Raw genomic sequence first — 17,378 nt, 5'->3', positions numbered from 1 at the left:
TGACACATTACAACTAACAAACCTTTCTCTACTGCCAGTTATTTCCAATGGAAAGATTTAAAGCATTTTGACCACCATCCAGGGATAGATGTAAAAGCTTAAGGCTTAAGATAACAATGTCAAAAAAAAAAAATAACAATGTCATCCTTGAATTACATAATTTTTATAACTAGTTTTTAACCAAAGATAATTTCAGGATTCTGAATATTATAACTGGAGCATAAAAATCAGAGGGTGTTGCAAAATAGATGCATGTTTTTCTGCAATCATTATAAAGTTAAGGGGTATTTTCTTCCATTAGCATTGTTGTAAGTAGTTTCTTTCTCCACTGGTATTGCTAATAGTTTCTTTCTCCACTGGTATTGCTAATAGTTGCCATTTTAAATCCTCTGTGTACTGCCAATTTAAGACAACTATGCTAGATTAAGTTGTTTCATACTAGTTTATTTAGCGGTTCCATTTTCACTCAATAGATTTTATGTATTTCTCATATGCTTCTTCACTCATTAATTCATCCAGTTCTGAAGGATTACTGAGTGCTATCTTGATCAGCCAACCATCTTCATAACAAGATTTGTTGACAAGTCCTGGATTTTCTGCAAGAGCTTCATTAATTTCAGTTACTTCTCCTGATAGAGGAGAATAGAGTTCACAAGCAGCTCTCACACTCTCCAAACCACCAAACTCATCTTGTTTGTTCAGTTTTGTCCCAACTTCAGGCAGACTACAGTGAACATCTCCCAGCTTCCTGTGCAAAATTGCTGATTCCCACTGTTCCAATACCATTTTCTGTTGTTATCCATTCATGTTTGTGAATTTATGCACGGAGAGCAGAGCAGAGCCTGTGCGCAGTGGCTGGACGGCGCCCGCCCTCAGCCCCCAGGGCTGCTGCAGGCAGGGTGCAGTGGGCGCAGAGGCGACGCGCAGACTGCAGGCCGCAGCCCGCACGCTCCGCACAGCTCACAGCGCCAAGTTCACAAAGGTGCGGGGGTCGCAGTGCAAGGGGCTCTAGAATCCCAGCCAGCAGGGGCGGGGCGAGGACGGAGTGAGGGCGGCCCTGGACCAGAGCAAGCCGGAGCGAGCCGGCTGGTCCGGGGCCAACTCTTGTTATTTTAAAAAACCCCTCATATCAAGGAGAAGGCCCAGTGCATATGGTTCAAGCAAAAATAGTTGGATCCAAAAGAGATAAAAGGCAGCCCCCTTTACTCCTCCTCGGCGGGCCAAGCGCCATGAGGAGGCAAGGCACGGACCCAGCACTGCCAAAGGACAGCTGGGGTCCCACAGTCAATTCACCTTCAACCAACCTCTGTGTCCACCTCAAGTATTTCACTCATCACCTCCAACCCTGCAACAGGGGTAGGACATGCTGGGACGGGACACAGACAAGAGTGGGCACGGTACCTGGCATCAATGTCTAGGGAAGGAGACACGAAGCCACACCACTGATGGCCTGCAATGTACCAGGTGCTGAGGATTCAGAGACGCCAAGGAGGGGACATCTGAACTGGGGCTGCAAGGTCAGGTAGTAATTTCCAGAGAAGGAACAGGAAGGTAATCAACCCCGAGGGAGCAGCATGGAGCCCCTTGTGTTCAGAGGTTGCAAATGCTTTCTTGGGTTTCAAGCCCCTGCCTGCCCGCAGCTGTCAGCTCTCCAAACCATCAAAGGGCAGCCCAGGCCCCACATGCCATCCTCCTCAGGGCCATCACCCCCACAGCAGGGCCTTTTCAGCTGAAATGGGACCTGGTCCAGAATCCTCTCTTTACAGACAGGAAACCAAAGCTCAGAGAGGGTGCTGACTTGCCCAAGTTCACACAGCAGGTTTGCAGCAGAGCTGGAGCAAGATCTCCGGTTTCCTGACGCCCAGTCCTCCCACGTTCTCCCATGGGTTTGTCAGCCACTATACTCAGCTCTAGGCTAACATGAATGTGTTCCAGGCCTCCAAAAGGGAGGCCAAGCACATGCCCTGGTAACCCAAACACCCAGGGCCACAACAGGTCACCCTGACTAGGATGTCCGAGCCCCTGCCCCCAGCCAGACCGCTGGCCCCTCAGGGGTCCAACTGAGGCAAACTCCTGCTGACACCTCCTCCCCGTACCAAGCGTGCATTTAAGAAGAGACGTATGTTCTCTACAGGAGCAGCTTTACAAAGACACTCCCTAGATGGCATGGTGATTAATACTCAACTGTGTTCCACAATTTTAATGTCAGGATAATCTGCACGAGTGAACATGAAGAAGACCATTTCCCCTCACGATGGTGACCCCACACAGGGCCTGGTTTTACATCCAAGTTGGAGCGTACAAGCTCCTGGGGGGTAACTGCTTTAAGTCAAAGATAATCCTGTTTCCGACAGGATCTCTGCCCTGTGATCTTCCATCCCGTGGGAGAAAACCATTTTTAGAGCTTTATTTCCAGAGTCAGCCCAGATGAAAACCTTTCAGTTCACCATCTGGTAATCTGAATCAAAAGTCTAAAACATTTTTGCCATCTAATAATCCCACTTCTAGAAATCCATTCTAAGGAAATAATCCAGGTGTTCAGAGATGTGTGTGCAAAATAATTTGTAAAAAGTGAAAACAGAGTGTATAAAGCGCCAACAATGTGCAAATGGGTAGATAACTGTCTCTACAAAATGGAATATTCTGTAGGCTTTTGAAATCATGAAGTAGGAATATGCTCAGGACAGAAGACATGTTTCAGGGGGAAAAAAAAGGCAGGATATAAAACTGCATATTTAGTCTCAACTTTATAAAAAGTAAAAATGTAGAGAAGAGGCTGAAAGGAAAATCCATCAAAATGCTAAGTGGTGGTAAAAATAGCAAGCACTCCATCAGGGTAGCTGGTGTATGCCAGGTACCAGCCCAGCTGTCTATGCAGCACTGTATCCTCTTGCTGTGGGAATCCTTCAGACATGGGAGCCGCCGTGGGGGTGCAAACAGCCAGCCCCGGGGGCGGGGGGCGCAGCTCCCACCAGCCAGGCCTCGGCCACTGTCCCGCACCACAGCCTGTCACCCGGGGAGTGGGACCTGCCTCCAGTCATGACGTTGTGTTACTGCTTTTCTGAATTTTTTTTTTTAAGATTTTATTTATTTAATTGACAGAGAGAGAGAGAGAGACAGTGAGAGAGGGAACACAAGCAGGGGGAATGGGAGAGGGAGAAGCAGGCTTCCCGCCGAGCAGGGAGCCCAATGCGGGGCTCAATCCCAGGACCCTGGGATCATGACCTGAGCCGAAGGCAGTCGCTTAACCAACTAAGCCACCTAGGCGCCCCTGCTTTTCTGAATCTTCTAAACTAAGCTCATATCGTCTTTGTAATTAGAAAACATGCAGAATCAATACAATAAAATAAACTGAAGTGTCTGCTACACTGGCTAGATCATTTTGGCTCTCTGTGCCCGTGCCTGCTGAGGACATTATAATCTTTCTCCACTGAAGTCTCTCCCGGACAAGCTGACATGACAGAGGCAGCCTCTGGAACCTGAGTACCTACCTGAATCATCTCTGACAAGACAGGTACCTACAAACCAGAAAGGGTTTCATGAGAACACCCTTCCTATTTTACAACCCCTGGGCCCGAGCTCAAGACAAGCAAGACAAGAGAAACATGGTCTCTCTCGGAGCTTCATCACCTGCCACGTCTCCGACATACTGTGCTCTTTTCTATGAAACTCATTTCCTTTAACCCTTTCCTGGGGCGTCTCCTTTGACCTTATGGAACCACCAGTCCTTATGGAGGGGATCACGGATGTATTTAGTCTAGTTATGTCCAGCACAGGAAGCTAGCAATGAAGTTATTAATTAAGGTCAAGGTGTGGGCTGGCTACTGAAATATGAACACTTTTGTCGGAGATCACCACATGTTCTTTGATCCTGCCCTCAATAAATGACAACAAAGTGACAGTTGGAAGTGTGTGAACTCCACACAGTCCCAATGGCCTCCATATAAAACTCCCACCGCTCGCAAAAGTACATCCGGGAGGAAAGGAGCCGGGGGGCGGGGAGGGGTGCTGAGACTGATTTACTAGATGAGGTTTATTTTTTATGCTGTCCTTTTTGTCATTTTAGATTATAGGCTCAGAGTACAGAAGACCTATCAACATTCACTTGTATTTACTCGTTCTGTATTTCCTGAATACCCACTCTCAGTCAAGAACATTCCTGGTTACTAAAGGGTAAAAATCCAATCGTGTTGAAAGCCTCTTCTGCAGCAAGCACTAATGAACACAAAGAGTCATGAAGCAGAGCCCCCGCCTCAAGAAGCAAAGTGGGAGAGAAAGATTCACACGCTCGTCAGTTCGGTGCAGAGAGCAGAGCTGGAAAGGACAACTCTGGGGAGCTCAGGGGGGGACCAGGTGTGGCCAGAGGATGGGGAGCAGCCGGCAGGGGCCAGGACTGCATCCCAGGTAACGGAGGGCCCCCCAAAGGCTGTAAAGTGACATGATAAGACTTGCATTTAAGAAAGCTGAATTTGGAGGGGACACATGAATAAAGCTTGGTACCCGCCAATGCACAATTCAGCAAGACAAAGATAAATGCTCAGAAACAATCCACCGCCGTATACGTTCCAGGAGGGAGAACTATAGCTTGAAATGAGGAAAAGAGTACATTTTCTGGGACATGATGGAAAAGGCTTCTCAGAGGAGGTAAAGCTTATAGGAGTTCTGTCCTTCAGAATCCCGTCCAGGAGATGAAAGCTGAGCATCCGGCTGCTTGACTCAACCTGGACTCTCCTTATCTGCACGGAAAGCAGGGAGGTAGATCAACATCTGCGGACTGCAGACTATCGGCTATTAGAAACCTCACGTCCAATTACACAGATGCCCCCTGTTGGCAAAGCCGCTTGAGCAGCCGCATTACAGAGTGTGCATTTTGTCACTGCAAATTGCTGTCAGCCTTTTTCCCCTTGATTTCCACCCCCTCGTCCCTAAGGAGACAACTCCCATTACTTACAGATGCCCACCGGACTCCCCCCGCCCCACTTCTCTGAGAGCACAGCAGACCAGGAGGAAAAAACACGCCCATGGTGCGCCAAGGCCTCTCGAGCCTTCACGCCCATGAACAAGCAGCCTTGAGAACTCAATGGTCTCCAAGCCTCAGGTGACAGCTGCTATTCATGTAGGAAAGATTTTAGACACATGTACATGTATATATATGTACACACACACACACACACACACACACACACACACACACACAACCTTTCACTCTGGGAGAGTCTGCAGATGAGGAAACAGGTTCAGATACTCCCTGAATAATGCAGTGTTTTACAGTAAGTAAGGCAGAGAATCAACTCTGTGATGGTATCCACATCTGTAAAACATGGGGGTTTGGCTAGATCAGTGGTTCTTGAATCTTTTATCACAGACACCAATAAAAATCAGAAAAATGTTTCTGATTACCTCTCCAGGAAAAAGCGTCTTTACATAATTTCCCATACAATTTTCAGGATGCAGAGACCCCCTAGGCCTGTCCGCAGACCCTACATACCAGGTAAAAAAGCCCTAGCCTAGATGAGTTTAAATCCCCTACCGAATAAATATGACGACCCTAAGTATGATTCATGTTAATACTTGGGACTTTAAGTCATAAGTCTTAGCTGTCCTTCTGATTAGCTATCCTTCCATGATTAATATGCTGATCACTGCTGACAGCATTCCACAAGTTACCCATCTAAATTCCAATCATTATTCTTTTTTTTTTTTAAAGATTTATTTATTTGACAGAGAGAGACACAATGAGAGAAGGAACATAAGTGGGGGAGTGGAGAGGGAGACGCAGGCCTCCAGTGGAGCAGGGAGCCCGATGCGGGGCTCGATCCCAGGACCCTGGGATCATGACCTGAGCCGAAGGCAGACACTTAATGACTGAGCCACCCAGGCGCCCCTCCAATCATTATTCTTAACCAGCAGAAGAGAGACCACAAGCGTCTTGTAAGACTTGTAAGTGGAAGACCTCTCAAGGTCTCAAAGTTCATGACTCCACCACCCCCTACAACTTCCGTAGAGAAGGATGCACCAAGCCTTTGCTGACACCCTTCCAATGACCAGCTCACCCAGTTCACTTCTCTCTCATATTTGAGTCAAAGCCTGCTACCGTCAAAATACCCTCTAGAGAGGAACAGATAATATGCCTCACTTCCCCATCCTAGAGAATGCCTTCAGATATGCCCTCTCCCTACCTCCCAAGCTAAGAAGTACTAGGTCCTTCCAGGGTCCTCCTACAATGAGGTTTTCAGTTCTAAGATTTTGAGGTCCCTCTTAAAATGTTGCTCTTAAAATTCAATAATAGGGTAACACCTTTTTTTTTTTTAAACATACTTCCCCCAAGGTCACCTGACTCACCTTTGAGCCTCTCACGTACTGATTCATACTGAAGCTGTGATCAACCAAAACCACCTGGAGTTTTTCCAAAAGGATCCCTGTGGCTCAGCCAGTTGATATCCAGGATGGTCCCACAGCCTTACTGTTCACTTTTTCTCCACCGTGGACCCTCATTCACAGCAGGCGCACCATGCACCAGGAAGTGGGGTGCCACGGTCAAAAGCAGAGACAGGGAAGCAGGTCTGGTTCTGAATGTCAGCTTCTCTAAGTGCTAGCTATACAACCCTGGGCAAATTACTACTCTGTGCCTCACTGACCTCATCTGTAAAGGGAGTTGCTGATAGTGCCTAACTCAGAGAGTTGTTATGAGGATTATACTTATGTAAAGTAGTTATCTAGCACAGGGCTTGCCCCACAATAAATACTTCATAGGTGTCAAGATTTTTATTACTGTTATTATGCCTCCAGTCTCAAGTTTATGAACATCCATACAGAAGCATTTTCTTTATCATTTGTCATAATCTCCTATTCCTTTTGATCACAGACATGGTAACATATATTTTGTATCCTAAGTTTTATAGTCTGAAAATGTCATCATAAGCATTTTTCTTCATGTTGCTACATAACCATAATTCCATCAAGTAGTATATCCTAATTCAGTTATAGAAGGCTTTCAGGTTTTCTCTGTGATAAAGCACTAGGACAATGCAATGAGCATCTTTGTGTATCTTCCCACATAAAGAGTTTTATTTCTCTTGATGTGAACCACCAAACTGCTTTCTAAAAATTCCTTGCCCTGGTTTTCAATGCCACAACAAAGTAGCAGAATACCAGTTTCATCCAACTCAGGCCAATCACTGGGATTACTATGATTTTGTTATTTTCTCACGTAACAGGTAGAAAATCATGCCAGATATAGTACCTTCTTCATGCACAACGAAACATCACTTCCTAAACTACCGTACAGATTTCTTTTAAACTGCTCTATCCTAATTATATATCTATAACAGAAAAAATCTCCATATTAATTTCAAGCTCTGTATTAATTTAACAGCCATATTCTAATTAGCATTGCAAATAAAGGGAGAAATACACATACAAAATTATTAAATTCTCATTTTCTTTCTTCTGTAAGGGGAAGATGGTAAGGGTTTATGGGAAAATTAGCATTTCTTTCTTTGTACTTCTCCTTTCAAGGAAATGACAATTACCCTAGGACATTCAGATCGAAGGTAAAGAAGATATCCCTCTTTTAGTAAGAAGAGCTGCACCAAGTCTTGAAGACAGAGTAATTCTAGAGAAGTGAAAATGAAAGTTTTCCACTGCTTCCTTCTTGATAAAGATGAATTTTTCCACCCACTGATATGTCAAACAGCTAAAAAATGTTAGCTTCAACTTCCCAGTGCTGGGGAGGGGGAGAACACCTTTGGGCTGAGACAGAGCTTGGGATATTTTAAACTAATAAAAGTTTTGGAACAAATATAAACCGGATGTTTTTAAGAGGCCAGATAGCAGATTATGAGTGGGAAAAATTATTAGAGAAACTGTTTCTCAACAAACAATTATAATAACAGCTTCTGCAAACCTGTACACAGATGTTCTAAAAAATATATCTAGCTGGACGGTCATCTTTTTTGAAAAATGGGAGCAAATACCTGCTATTGTGTAAGAAAACTTGTTTTGTATCTGTGGGGGCATATATGATACCCTCTGGCTCAGGCCAATGTTTAAAGTCACATGTGCGCATGTGTGCACAGTGTGTGCACAGGGGTGGGGGGTAGTATTCTCAAAGACCAGCAGCTTCAGCATCACCTGGGAACTTAGTCAATTAGTAAATACTAAGGCTCCATCCTGCACCTACTGAACCAGAAACTCTAAAGGTGGAGCCGCTCAGCACCCCGTGTTTTAATAAGACCTCCAGGGGATTCTGGGGCACTCTGAAGTTTTAGAACCACTACCCTAATGCAGAGGTTGGCAAACTTTTTTCCTAAAAAGCCAGAGAGTAACTATTACAGGCTTTACAGGCCAAGAGGCAATATTGAGGTTACTGTGTAGGTACATAGTAAGATGGTAAAAACCAGCCTTAGCTCACCGGCTGTGAAAACACAGCTGGTGGCCGTAAGGCATCTCAAATCCCCCTCCTGCATCCGTCTCTACAAATCCTCACACAGCAAAGTACAGGAGTCGGCCGTAAACACACTGCTCACATCGAAAATGCTAAGTTTCTCTCCTACACGAAGAAGACAGTCTCAGAAATTGCAGCAGAAACATAACAACATACAAATGGAAATTCGGGGACACCGACGACGGATCTGCCGGCCTCTGTGTCAGCTGCTGCCATGTTTACCACGTGCCCTGAGCCACATCTGTCCCTTCTGTCTTGTTAGCTCAGTTAATCTTCACTAACAATATTTTAAAATATTAATATTCCCACCTCACATATGAAGAATCGGAAGCTCGGAAAGATTAAATAATTTTCCTATGGCAGGCTTTTTGAGGGGCACACAAACTTCTATTCCAGGCTTCTTAGGTTCTAATACGTATGTGCTCTTTATCCTAAACTACACTGCCTCCAAGAATTAGTCACTGACCTCAAGGGCTTGCCATCTAATTGAGGAGCAAAGATCAACAGACATAAACCTGTTCAAGAATAATAAAGAACAATATTTAATGAGTAAATAGGGCCTGCATATTAGGTTCTCTTTCATTTCTGGCAGAAGAAAAGAGTCAAAACAGATTCAACTGCAAAACTCGGAATTTAGAGGTGAGGTGTGGAAGGCAGAATAATGTCCCCTCCTGCCCCAAGGACGTGCACATCTTGACGCCTGGACCCTGTGAAGATGTTCTACTACCTGACAAATGGGAATTGAGGTTGCACATGAAATTCAAGTCATTAATCAGCTGAATGTGAGATGGGGAGGTTATCCTGGATCATTGGGGTCGGGCCCAGTGCGAACGCAGGATCCTTACCTGTGCAAGAGGGAGGCAGAGAGACACAGTCTGCTATGGACAAAATGGTGTCATGCTCCCCGTCCTTCACTATCCCCCAGTGTGACGGTATGTGGAGGGAGGCCTTCTGGGAGATAATAAGGTTTAGATGAGATCACAAGGGTGGGGCTCTCAGGATGGGAGAAGTGCTCTTACAAGAAGAGATGCCCAAAAGCCTACTCTCCACCATGAGAGGACACGGTGAGAAGGCAGCCAACTATCTGCAAGCCAGGGAGAGAGCGTCACCACAACCCAGCCATGCTGACACCCTGGCCTCGGGCTTCCAGCCTCCAGAACCATGAGACACAAATGTCCGTGGATTAAGCCACCCGGTCTGGGTATTTTGTTATCACAGCCTGTACAGAATAAGACAGAGTCACAGTGACAGGAGTGTGAGAAAGACTCTACCAGCCATGACTGGCTTCGAAGATGACAGGCCACAAATCAAGGATGCAGTTGACCTCTAGCAGCCGGAAAAGGCAAGGAAGCACTCCCCCCTGGACCTACAGGAAGGAGGTTTGCCAACACCATCATCTTAGCCCCATGAGACCCATCTCGGACTTGGGGTCTCCAAAGCCACAAGACAAATTTGTCCGTTTCTTTTTCATTTTAACAGTTTTTATTGAAAGTCCTATATAAGATTACTTTATTCCTGCATCTTCTCAATTGTCTCCTCCTTATATTTGCCCTTTGCCTTTCCTACTTGGCAAGATTCGACTTTCCATCTCAGGATCGTTTTGTGGTCCTTGTCCAGTTTTGGTCTAGTGATAACCACCTCACCAGGGCGAATACCCACATGGACAGCTGCACCATGTGCCTTCTCCTGCCGGATGTACTCACTCAGTGCAGATGCCATAGGTCTTCCTGTAAACCTAGACTACTCTGCCAATCTGCACAACCTTTGGGGCATCCTCGCACAACCTGGACTCCATCATGCTTTCGGATGGGCATGGCTCCAACACTGTACTTGTCTCAGCTCTTTGGAAAGAGAGGAAGACATAATCTTCCTGCAAATGTGGGAGAACGCATTGAAATGCCTTTCACAGTTCTTGCTCTGGTCAGAAGTCACAAAGGGATTAAACTTCATTTTGGCCGCTGGGGCTTCAGTGATGGCCGCAAAGGGGAAGAAATGAATTTGTCATTTTAAGGCATTCGGTTTGTGGTAAGTTGTCACAACAGCCACAGAAAACTAACATAAGAGAGTAAAGAAGGTTAACATCTTCAACAGGGGCCCGGGACAGGAGGGCGTGTGTCCAGACCAGGAGTGGGGCTGGACGGGAGTGTAGAGAGACAGACACACGCGCGGGAGCAGGCGGACATCAGCCCGCCTGGGACAGACAGACACTGGGGACAGTGAGAGGTCAGACGGGGCCACGACAAATCAGGACGGCAGGAGGAAAGTCCCAGAAATTAAGGAACTCAAGACAGGAAAGGTATGTAGCAGTATAAGGGATGAATGGTGGATTCTTTCTGTTGTTCTTTTAATTATACATGAAATAAGTGCTCTTCCTAGGCAGGAGCTGCCTTAGGACATTAAACACACTCGTTATCAAACCACATGGGCCTCCTCTTAGAACTAACTGCCCTCAGAGATGGAATGAGTGTGCACTCACAATGCTCCAGACCAACTACGGTCGCCTGCAACTAACCCCTTCCTGAATATGCCCCACTGATTTCTGGTGTCTAGTTCTAAAACAATTCTAAAGTTCTAAAAAAAATTTCACCTATCCTCACACTCCTCTACCAAAAATATTCAAAAGAATGTGCTACTAAAGGCAGTTCTAGAGAAGAGTTCCAAAACCGTTGTGAATGGTGTCAGCAACATCACAGGAAAAGGTATGGGTTTCCTCTAGAAGTCACCAAAGAAGGTGAATTCTTTGAAGTAGACAACACTGCTCTGAAATAAAGACTTCAGGATCAGGGGCGCCTGGGTGGCTCAGTTGGTTAAGCGACTGCCTTCGGCTCAGGTCATGATCCTGGAGTCCCGGGATCAAGTCCCACATCGGGCTTCCTGCTCAGCAGGGAGTCTGCTTCTCCCTCTGACCCTCTTCCCTCTCGTGCTTTCTGTCTTTCTCTCTCTAAGAAATAAATAAAATCTTTAAAAAAAAAAAAAAAGACTTCAGGATCAGTCTTCTGACTTCAAAATAATTCAGACTCATGGCCTCATAATAACTGAAACTTGGCATGATCTATCAGATGGGTGAAAGATGACAGAAATAGGAGCCCCCCCACCAAAGGGCTCGCTAACGGTCAGCCTGCTGTGTGGAGCCTCAGGAAGGACACAGGCTGGGTGTCCGAAGTGCGATGCTAAAATTCCAGAACCAGCTTCTCACTTCCTCAAGCCTCCGTTTCTTCTAATTAAGTGGCAAAACTCCCTTTCAGGCAGACAGAAGAGCAAGTGCAAAGGGAGAAGGCACAAAATGTGGCACACTGGGGAAACTGCACCTTATTTCCAAGAAGGGTCCTCTAGACAGGTAGCTGGGAGCCGGGGGGTGCAAGGGGCTCGGTCTACCTCTGGTGTTCTGCCGTGTTTACTGAGCCAAGGCTTATATTGGATCGATGAAGGGAGGCAGTGGCAATATCATAAGCAAATAAATCTGGAGAAGGCTAAGACAGAGCTCCTCTCCTACTCCACAGGGGCAAGCTAAAGTCTCCAGCCAGTCCTGCAGGAATAGATACCTGCTTGCCTGTGCTTGACCCCAATTTCCCTACAATTCTACAGCCCACGCAGGCCTTCCTCACCTCTCCCAGGCTCTGGAACTCACCTTCACGAACGTCAAAGTGGGTAATGAGAAAATGCTGCAGACTTTTGAGCAGAGAAGTAACATCACTAGGCTGTATTTTAGGAAATGACTCTGGGGCAGGTAAAGGAAGGAGGTTTGTGGCACACACTCAACAATATAGGTCAGAAAGGCAGATGTGACACAAGTGTTACTAAATTTGTACAGGCTGGCTTCCTGACACCCATGTGTTTACAATACCTTCCTCTACGCTTGCTTGTTTAAAGCTACGTGCTGGTGAACTGGGCTAGCCTACAGGGACACACAGGTCCTTCTCAGCACTGGCCGCAGTCACGTGGCCAACGCCTGCACGAGAAGCAGTCCTTCATTTTTATTTCTGATCAGAACAGCTTTCCTGGGGTGCCTGGGTGGCTCAGTCGTTGGGTGTCTGCCTTCGGCTCAGGTCATGATCCCGGGGTCCTGGGATTGAGCCCCACATCGGGCTCCCTGCTCAGCGGGAAGCCTGCTTCTCCCTCTCCCACTCCCCCTGCTTGTGTTCCCTCTCTCGCTGTGTCTCTGTCAAACAAATAAAATCTTAAAAAAAAAAAAAAAAGCCTTCTCGACAGAGGACTTTAAAATCACTCTTGAACCTCATCAGAATACAAAATATTCCCCCTTTTAAACTAGCCTTAAAGCAGAAACTCAAAAGCCCAAGTGAACACGGTTAAAAAAAAAAAAAAAAAACTCTTGAGAAACTTTTTGAAATCTATTGTTTGTCAAAAGAACTAAGCATCCATCTTTGGGTGATTTCTGGAAAGCTTGAAGAGAGTCAGTCAGTGCACCAGTCAGCCTGAAGACGTGGTAGCCTCGAAGCAGAGCAGGCCCTGCACACAGCCTGGGCCAGCAGGAAGCCGAGTTCCACAGAGCGGCCCGGGGAACACGTTTAGCCCTCTGATCTCAGGTGACTCATTTATAAAATGAGAACAGTTGGCTGTAAAGATGAGCATAATGCACAGAGAGCACAAGGTTTGTAATAAGCGTCCAAAAACCTACAAACAATCATTATTCCTCCCTGCCCCTTCCCCACTTATCTAGGAAAGAGCTGGAGACAGGTGACCACCTTCTTGGATAGTCTAACATTTGTTTCAGCAAAGCTCAGTGTTGAGTGAAGAGTTTTATACTGTTTGATATTTCCTTTTAAATAAAAAACTTTCCTACATAGGTTTACCTCCAGTTAGGTGTTACTCAATGAAAACTAATTCTACTTCCTTCTTTCATAAAATCAGTAGTTGCCAGGTAATCCATGTTTATGTACTTGCAAGCTAAGCATGGTGGCGGTTTCTGGTTTTGTTTTGTTTTTTAAAAACTGTAGAGGACTTCGAGGGCACCAGGTGGCTCAGTCTGTTGGGCATCCGACTCTTGATTTCAGCTCAGGTCATCATCCCAGGGTCATGGGACTGATCCCTGCATTGGGTTCCATGCTGAGGGGGAAGTCGGCTTGAGAGTCTCTCCCTCCCTTTCCCACTGCCTCTCCCCCTGCCTCTCTCCCTCAAATAAATAAATACAGTCTTAAAAAAAACAACAAAAAACAAAATTGTAGAAGACTCTGAAGAACATCTAGTTGAAGGTTGCAACCTTGGCACTATTGACATTTGGGCCCAGTTAATTCTTTGTTGGGAGCTCTCCTGTGCTTTGTAGGATCTTTAGCAGCATCCCTGGCCTTGACCCATGAGGTGCCCAAATATGTGCACACACCCACACACATGCGCACGCACACACCTCTCAGTTGTTAGTAACCACACTGAGGGGAGCAAAATCACCCTGGTTGAGAACCACTGATGTGCATTCTAACCCAGCTGGATTATTTCAGAGACAAGGAAACCAAGGCTAAAACATGCTAAGCGATTCGCTCCAGGGTAAAACAGCCAACACCACAAACTCCAAAAAGCTTTCGAACTCAGTCGGGACAAGCTCAGTCACGAACAACTTAAGTCCCTCCCACCTCTTCTCTGCTTTCCTGAACTTCTTTCATGTTCATCTGGAACTTAACCATAAACAACTTAATACCTGTCTAATCATTTTAACATCAATACATTACAATATATAAAATATGGAAAATGAAGGGGGAAAATATAAAGTCAAAACACCAAAACAATCATTTTTTAGCATACTGCCCTCAAATCTTTTTTCCTATATATATGCTCATTCCCCTCTTGGTAAATTTTTTATTTTCTCTTTATCCCTGAGGTCAAGATAGTAGGCTACGTCCTGAGATATGTACACATATCCACCCATAAACACACACGGATGCAGACATATGCACATACATACCACACATACTGTGTGTATGTACATTCACATGTGTGTTTATAATCTGTTTTCCTTAGAATTCAGTGCACTCTCTCAATCTGAGATCTTATTTTATCTTTTATAGGGAGGCAGGGTGAAGGAACAAAGGGAAAGGGAGAGAATCTTAAGCAGGCTCCATGCCCAGCGTGGAGCCCAACACGGGGCTTGATCCCATGACCCTGAGATCACGACCTGAGCAGAAATCAAAGAGTTGGATGCTCAACTGACTGAGCCACCCAGGTGCCCCTCAACCCGAGATCTCAAATCTTTCTTTAGTTCTGAGAATTTGTCAGCCATTACTTTTTTAAAACTTTCCCCTTTTCCATTTTTTCCCCCTCTTCTACAAGTCCTTTTGGGTGGATGCTAATACTGACCACTCTGAATCTGTTTTCTGTGGCTCTTGATTTTTACTTTACACTGTCCATTCCTTTAACTCACGTTCCAGCAACAAGGGGCCTCACCAATCCCCTCTCCTATGTGTGCAGCCTGCCATTTAGCAAATTTTAGTTTTTATTTCAACAATGATATGTTTTTCTATCTTCACACCTTTTACTGGTTCTTTTTCACTAGTACCTTTTCTGGTCCCAGTAATTAAATACCTCCCTTACCTTTTTAAGGATGTTAATCATACATATGCTCTTATTTTAGAGTCCTGTTCTGATTGCCCTATTAATTTAGTTTCCTCGAGTGTAAGCTCTTTACTTTCTTGATTGGAGGCCCATCAAATGTAAGGCTAGTCTTAACAGCATTTTTGAGCACGTAGAAGTGTCTCATTTTGATGAAGTCTGATTTAACAACTTTTTTCTTTTACGCTATTGCCTTCTGTGTCCTTTCCAAGGAGCCTTGCCTGCCCCGTGTTGTAAAGATGTTCTCCTATGTGTTCTTCAAGAAGCTTTATAGTTTTAGTTTTTAAATTTGAATCTATGAGCCATTTCTAAGTACTGTTTGTGTAGGGTGGGAGAGGGCTGTACTTCTTTTGTTCTGCTGGAAAGATCCAGCTGTTCTGGTATCATGTGCTAGAAACCCCTTCGTCTCCCCATGGGACTGCCTCGGCAACTGTGCTGACAGTCAGACACCTCTCAGTGATGGTCTATTTCTAGACTGTCTTTTGTTCCAGTCACCTCTTTGTTGGCCCCCCCAGCTAGCAACACAGTGTAGACCATTACTGGCTCACAAGACTTGAAGTCAGATGGTTTAAGTTCTCCCAACTTGTTTCTGCCCCAAGATTGCTTGGGATCGTCCAGGTCCTGTGCATTTCCATATAAGTTTTAGAATCAGTTTGTCAATTTCTCCGGCTAGAATTCTGATTAGGACTGTGGTGCATCTTGAGATCAATCTGGGGAGAATAGACATCATGACTACATCGAGTCTTCCAACCCACATACATCATATACCTCCCCATTTATTTAGGTCTTTAATTCTTTCAGTGGTGTTTTATAGTTTTCAATATAGAGTTCTTGCATATCTTTTGTTAAATCTGTTCCTAAATATACTAGCCATTCTTGACTGTAATACCACCTTTGTACCTGAGATTTCCTACTGGCCTCTTCATAATCTTGGCTGGCACAGCCCTCCCTGGGGGAGGCAAACGCAGTTACTGGAGCTGCTGCTCACAGCAGCAGAACTAGGGTGGGGGTGGGGCTGGGCATAACAGGTACTTCCAGACCCTTCCCTGCCCCTCCCTCCTTCTAACCACCTGTGCCATTGCCTGTCCTTCTACTCCAGTTGCTACTGTCATCAAAGGGAACATCACAAGGGTAATCTGGTGGCCTGACTGCCCGTAGGCACAGAGCCTGGGTTCCCTCCTCCTCCCAGCCACCAGCCACGGGCAAAGGGGGTGTCTCTGCCATACTCGGCAGCAGTGTGATCTCCCACAAGCCAGCCTTGCTCTCTGCAGTCCATCACCTGTTTCCATGGTCTCTGGGAGCTCTCACAACTTCTAGCCCTCCAAGCCTGCCACCGGCTTGCTTCTGAGAGAAATGACAGAGTCACTTCATGACTTAAAAAAAATTCTTTTCTATCATCGGTAAGGTTTTGAGCAGGGGGCAGACCTGCCACATGTGTGCAACCTGAAATCTTTAAGTCAGAAAAAAGTCTGTTAGTCTAGATCAGACATTACTTTGAATAGTTGATTGTGCTTTTATGTTGTCATCCCAAACAAGAAAGGCAAGCATCAGAAGAGATAAACGGAAGGGCCATTCTGACATGATTAATACACAAACCAAACAACAGAGGCAGGAATGAGGCCGGTGTCCTTGTCGATCCCTTAGACAAAGGTGGTGTGGTGGGAAACTCAGCTGCACTTCAGAGAACAGGAAGCAGCACATGGGACAGTGGGAGGGTGGGGGTCGGGGGCAGCAGATGAAGTGCCATTCCAGAATTAGAGGCTTGATAAAACAAAACACACTTCTAAAAACTAAACATCCCAACTCAACTTTACAATTTGCATGCCTAGAAAAAAATGTTTGGTGGATTATTCATTAACGGTGATCACTATTACAGCATCAGTTTCTGCTAATGCAAGGATTTACACAAAGAAACCCCTAGGAAAGAATGCATACTCACCCAGCCCAGAGATATTTATTGCTTTCACGGATTTCTTCATTTTGTAAAGAACCATCCGGTCCACATCCAAAGCCTAGAATATAGAGAAGTGGTATTAGTGAGCTGTTTCTGGGGGACAAATCCTCAGTGTGGTGTGAAGATGGAGTCATCCCCAAAAACCAACGCCCTCTTGGATGCCTCAACCACATGAAGCACCTGAGCCACCTCTGCCCACACTGCACTGCACACTGGACGTCCGCCTCCTGCAGTGACAAGGGTTCTACCTCAGACCGACTCTACTTCCACCCAGTCTCAATTCTCCCCATGATCAAGCACGGCTCAGATTTGTGCGCATCTGCCAGGTGCTCCTTCCCAAGAGAGGCGAAGGACAGGGAGCAGGGGGAGGAGCAACGAGGGGGTGGTGAGGCAGATCAGCCACCAGTGTATCCCCACTCC

The 17,378-nt window shown here is 45.7% G+C and overlaps 1 protein-coding gene and 1 pseudogene across 3 annotated transcripts in view; both read right to left on the bottom strand.

The window, feature by feature from the left end:
- ASAP2 (ArfGAP with SH3 domain, ankyrin repeat and PH domain 2) overlaps positions 1–17,012 on the bottom strand; it is a 110,599-nt gene extending 93,587 nt beyond the window's left edge. For all 3 annotated transcript variants that reach the window (XM_073896974.1, XM_073896975.1, XM_073896977.1), the window contains exon 1: positions 16,944–17,012. In XM_073896974.1, coding sequence (XP_073753075.1) covers positions 16,944–16,998 — 55 coding nt within the window. In that variant the 5' untranslated portion in view covers positions 16,999–17,012. The remainder of the gene's footprint in view (positions 1–16,943) is intronic.
- LOC112820711 (glycine cleavage system H protein, mitochondrial-like) lies at positions 463–10,165 on the bottom strand (annotated as a pseudogene).
- Positions 17,013–17,378: the final 366 nt, after the last annotated feature.

The sequence above is a fragment of the Callorhinus ursinus genome, unplaced genomic scaffold (assembly GCF_003265705.2).
Source record: "Callorhinus ursinus isolate GAN/ISIS: 27379988/994484 unplaced genomic scaffold, GSC_fseal_2.0 scaffold10, whole genome shotgun sequence".
Taxonomy (NCBI): Eukaryota; Metazoa; Chordata; class Mammalia; order Carnivora; family Otariidae; genus Callorhinus; species Callorhinus ursinus.
The sequence above is the reverse complement of the archived record's forward strand: the minus strand, read 5'-3'. Positions and strand labels throughout refer to the sequence as shown.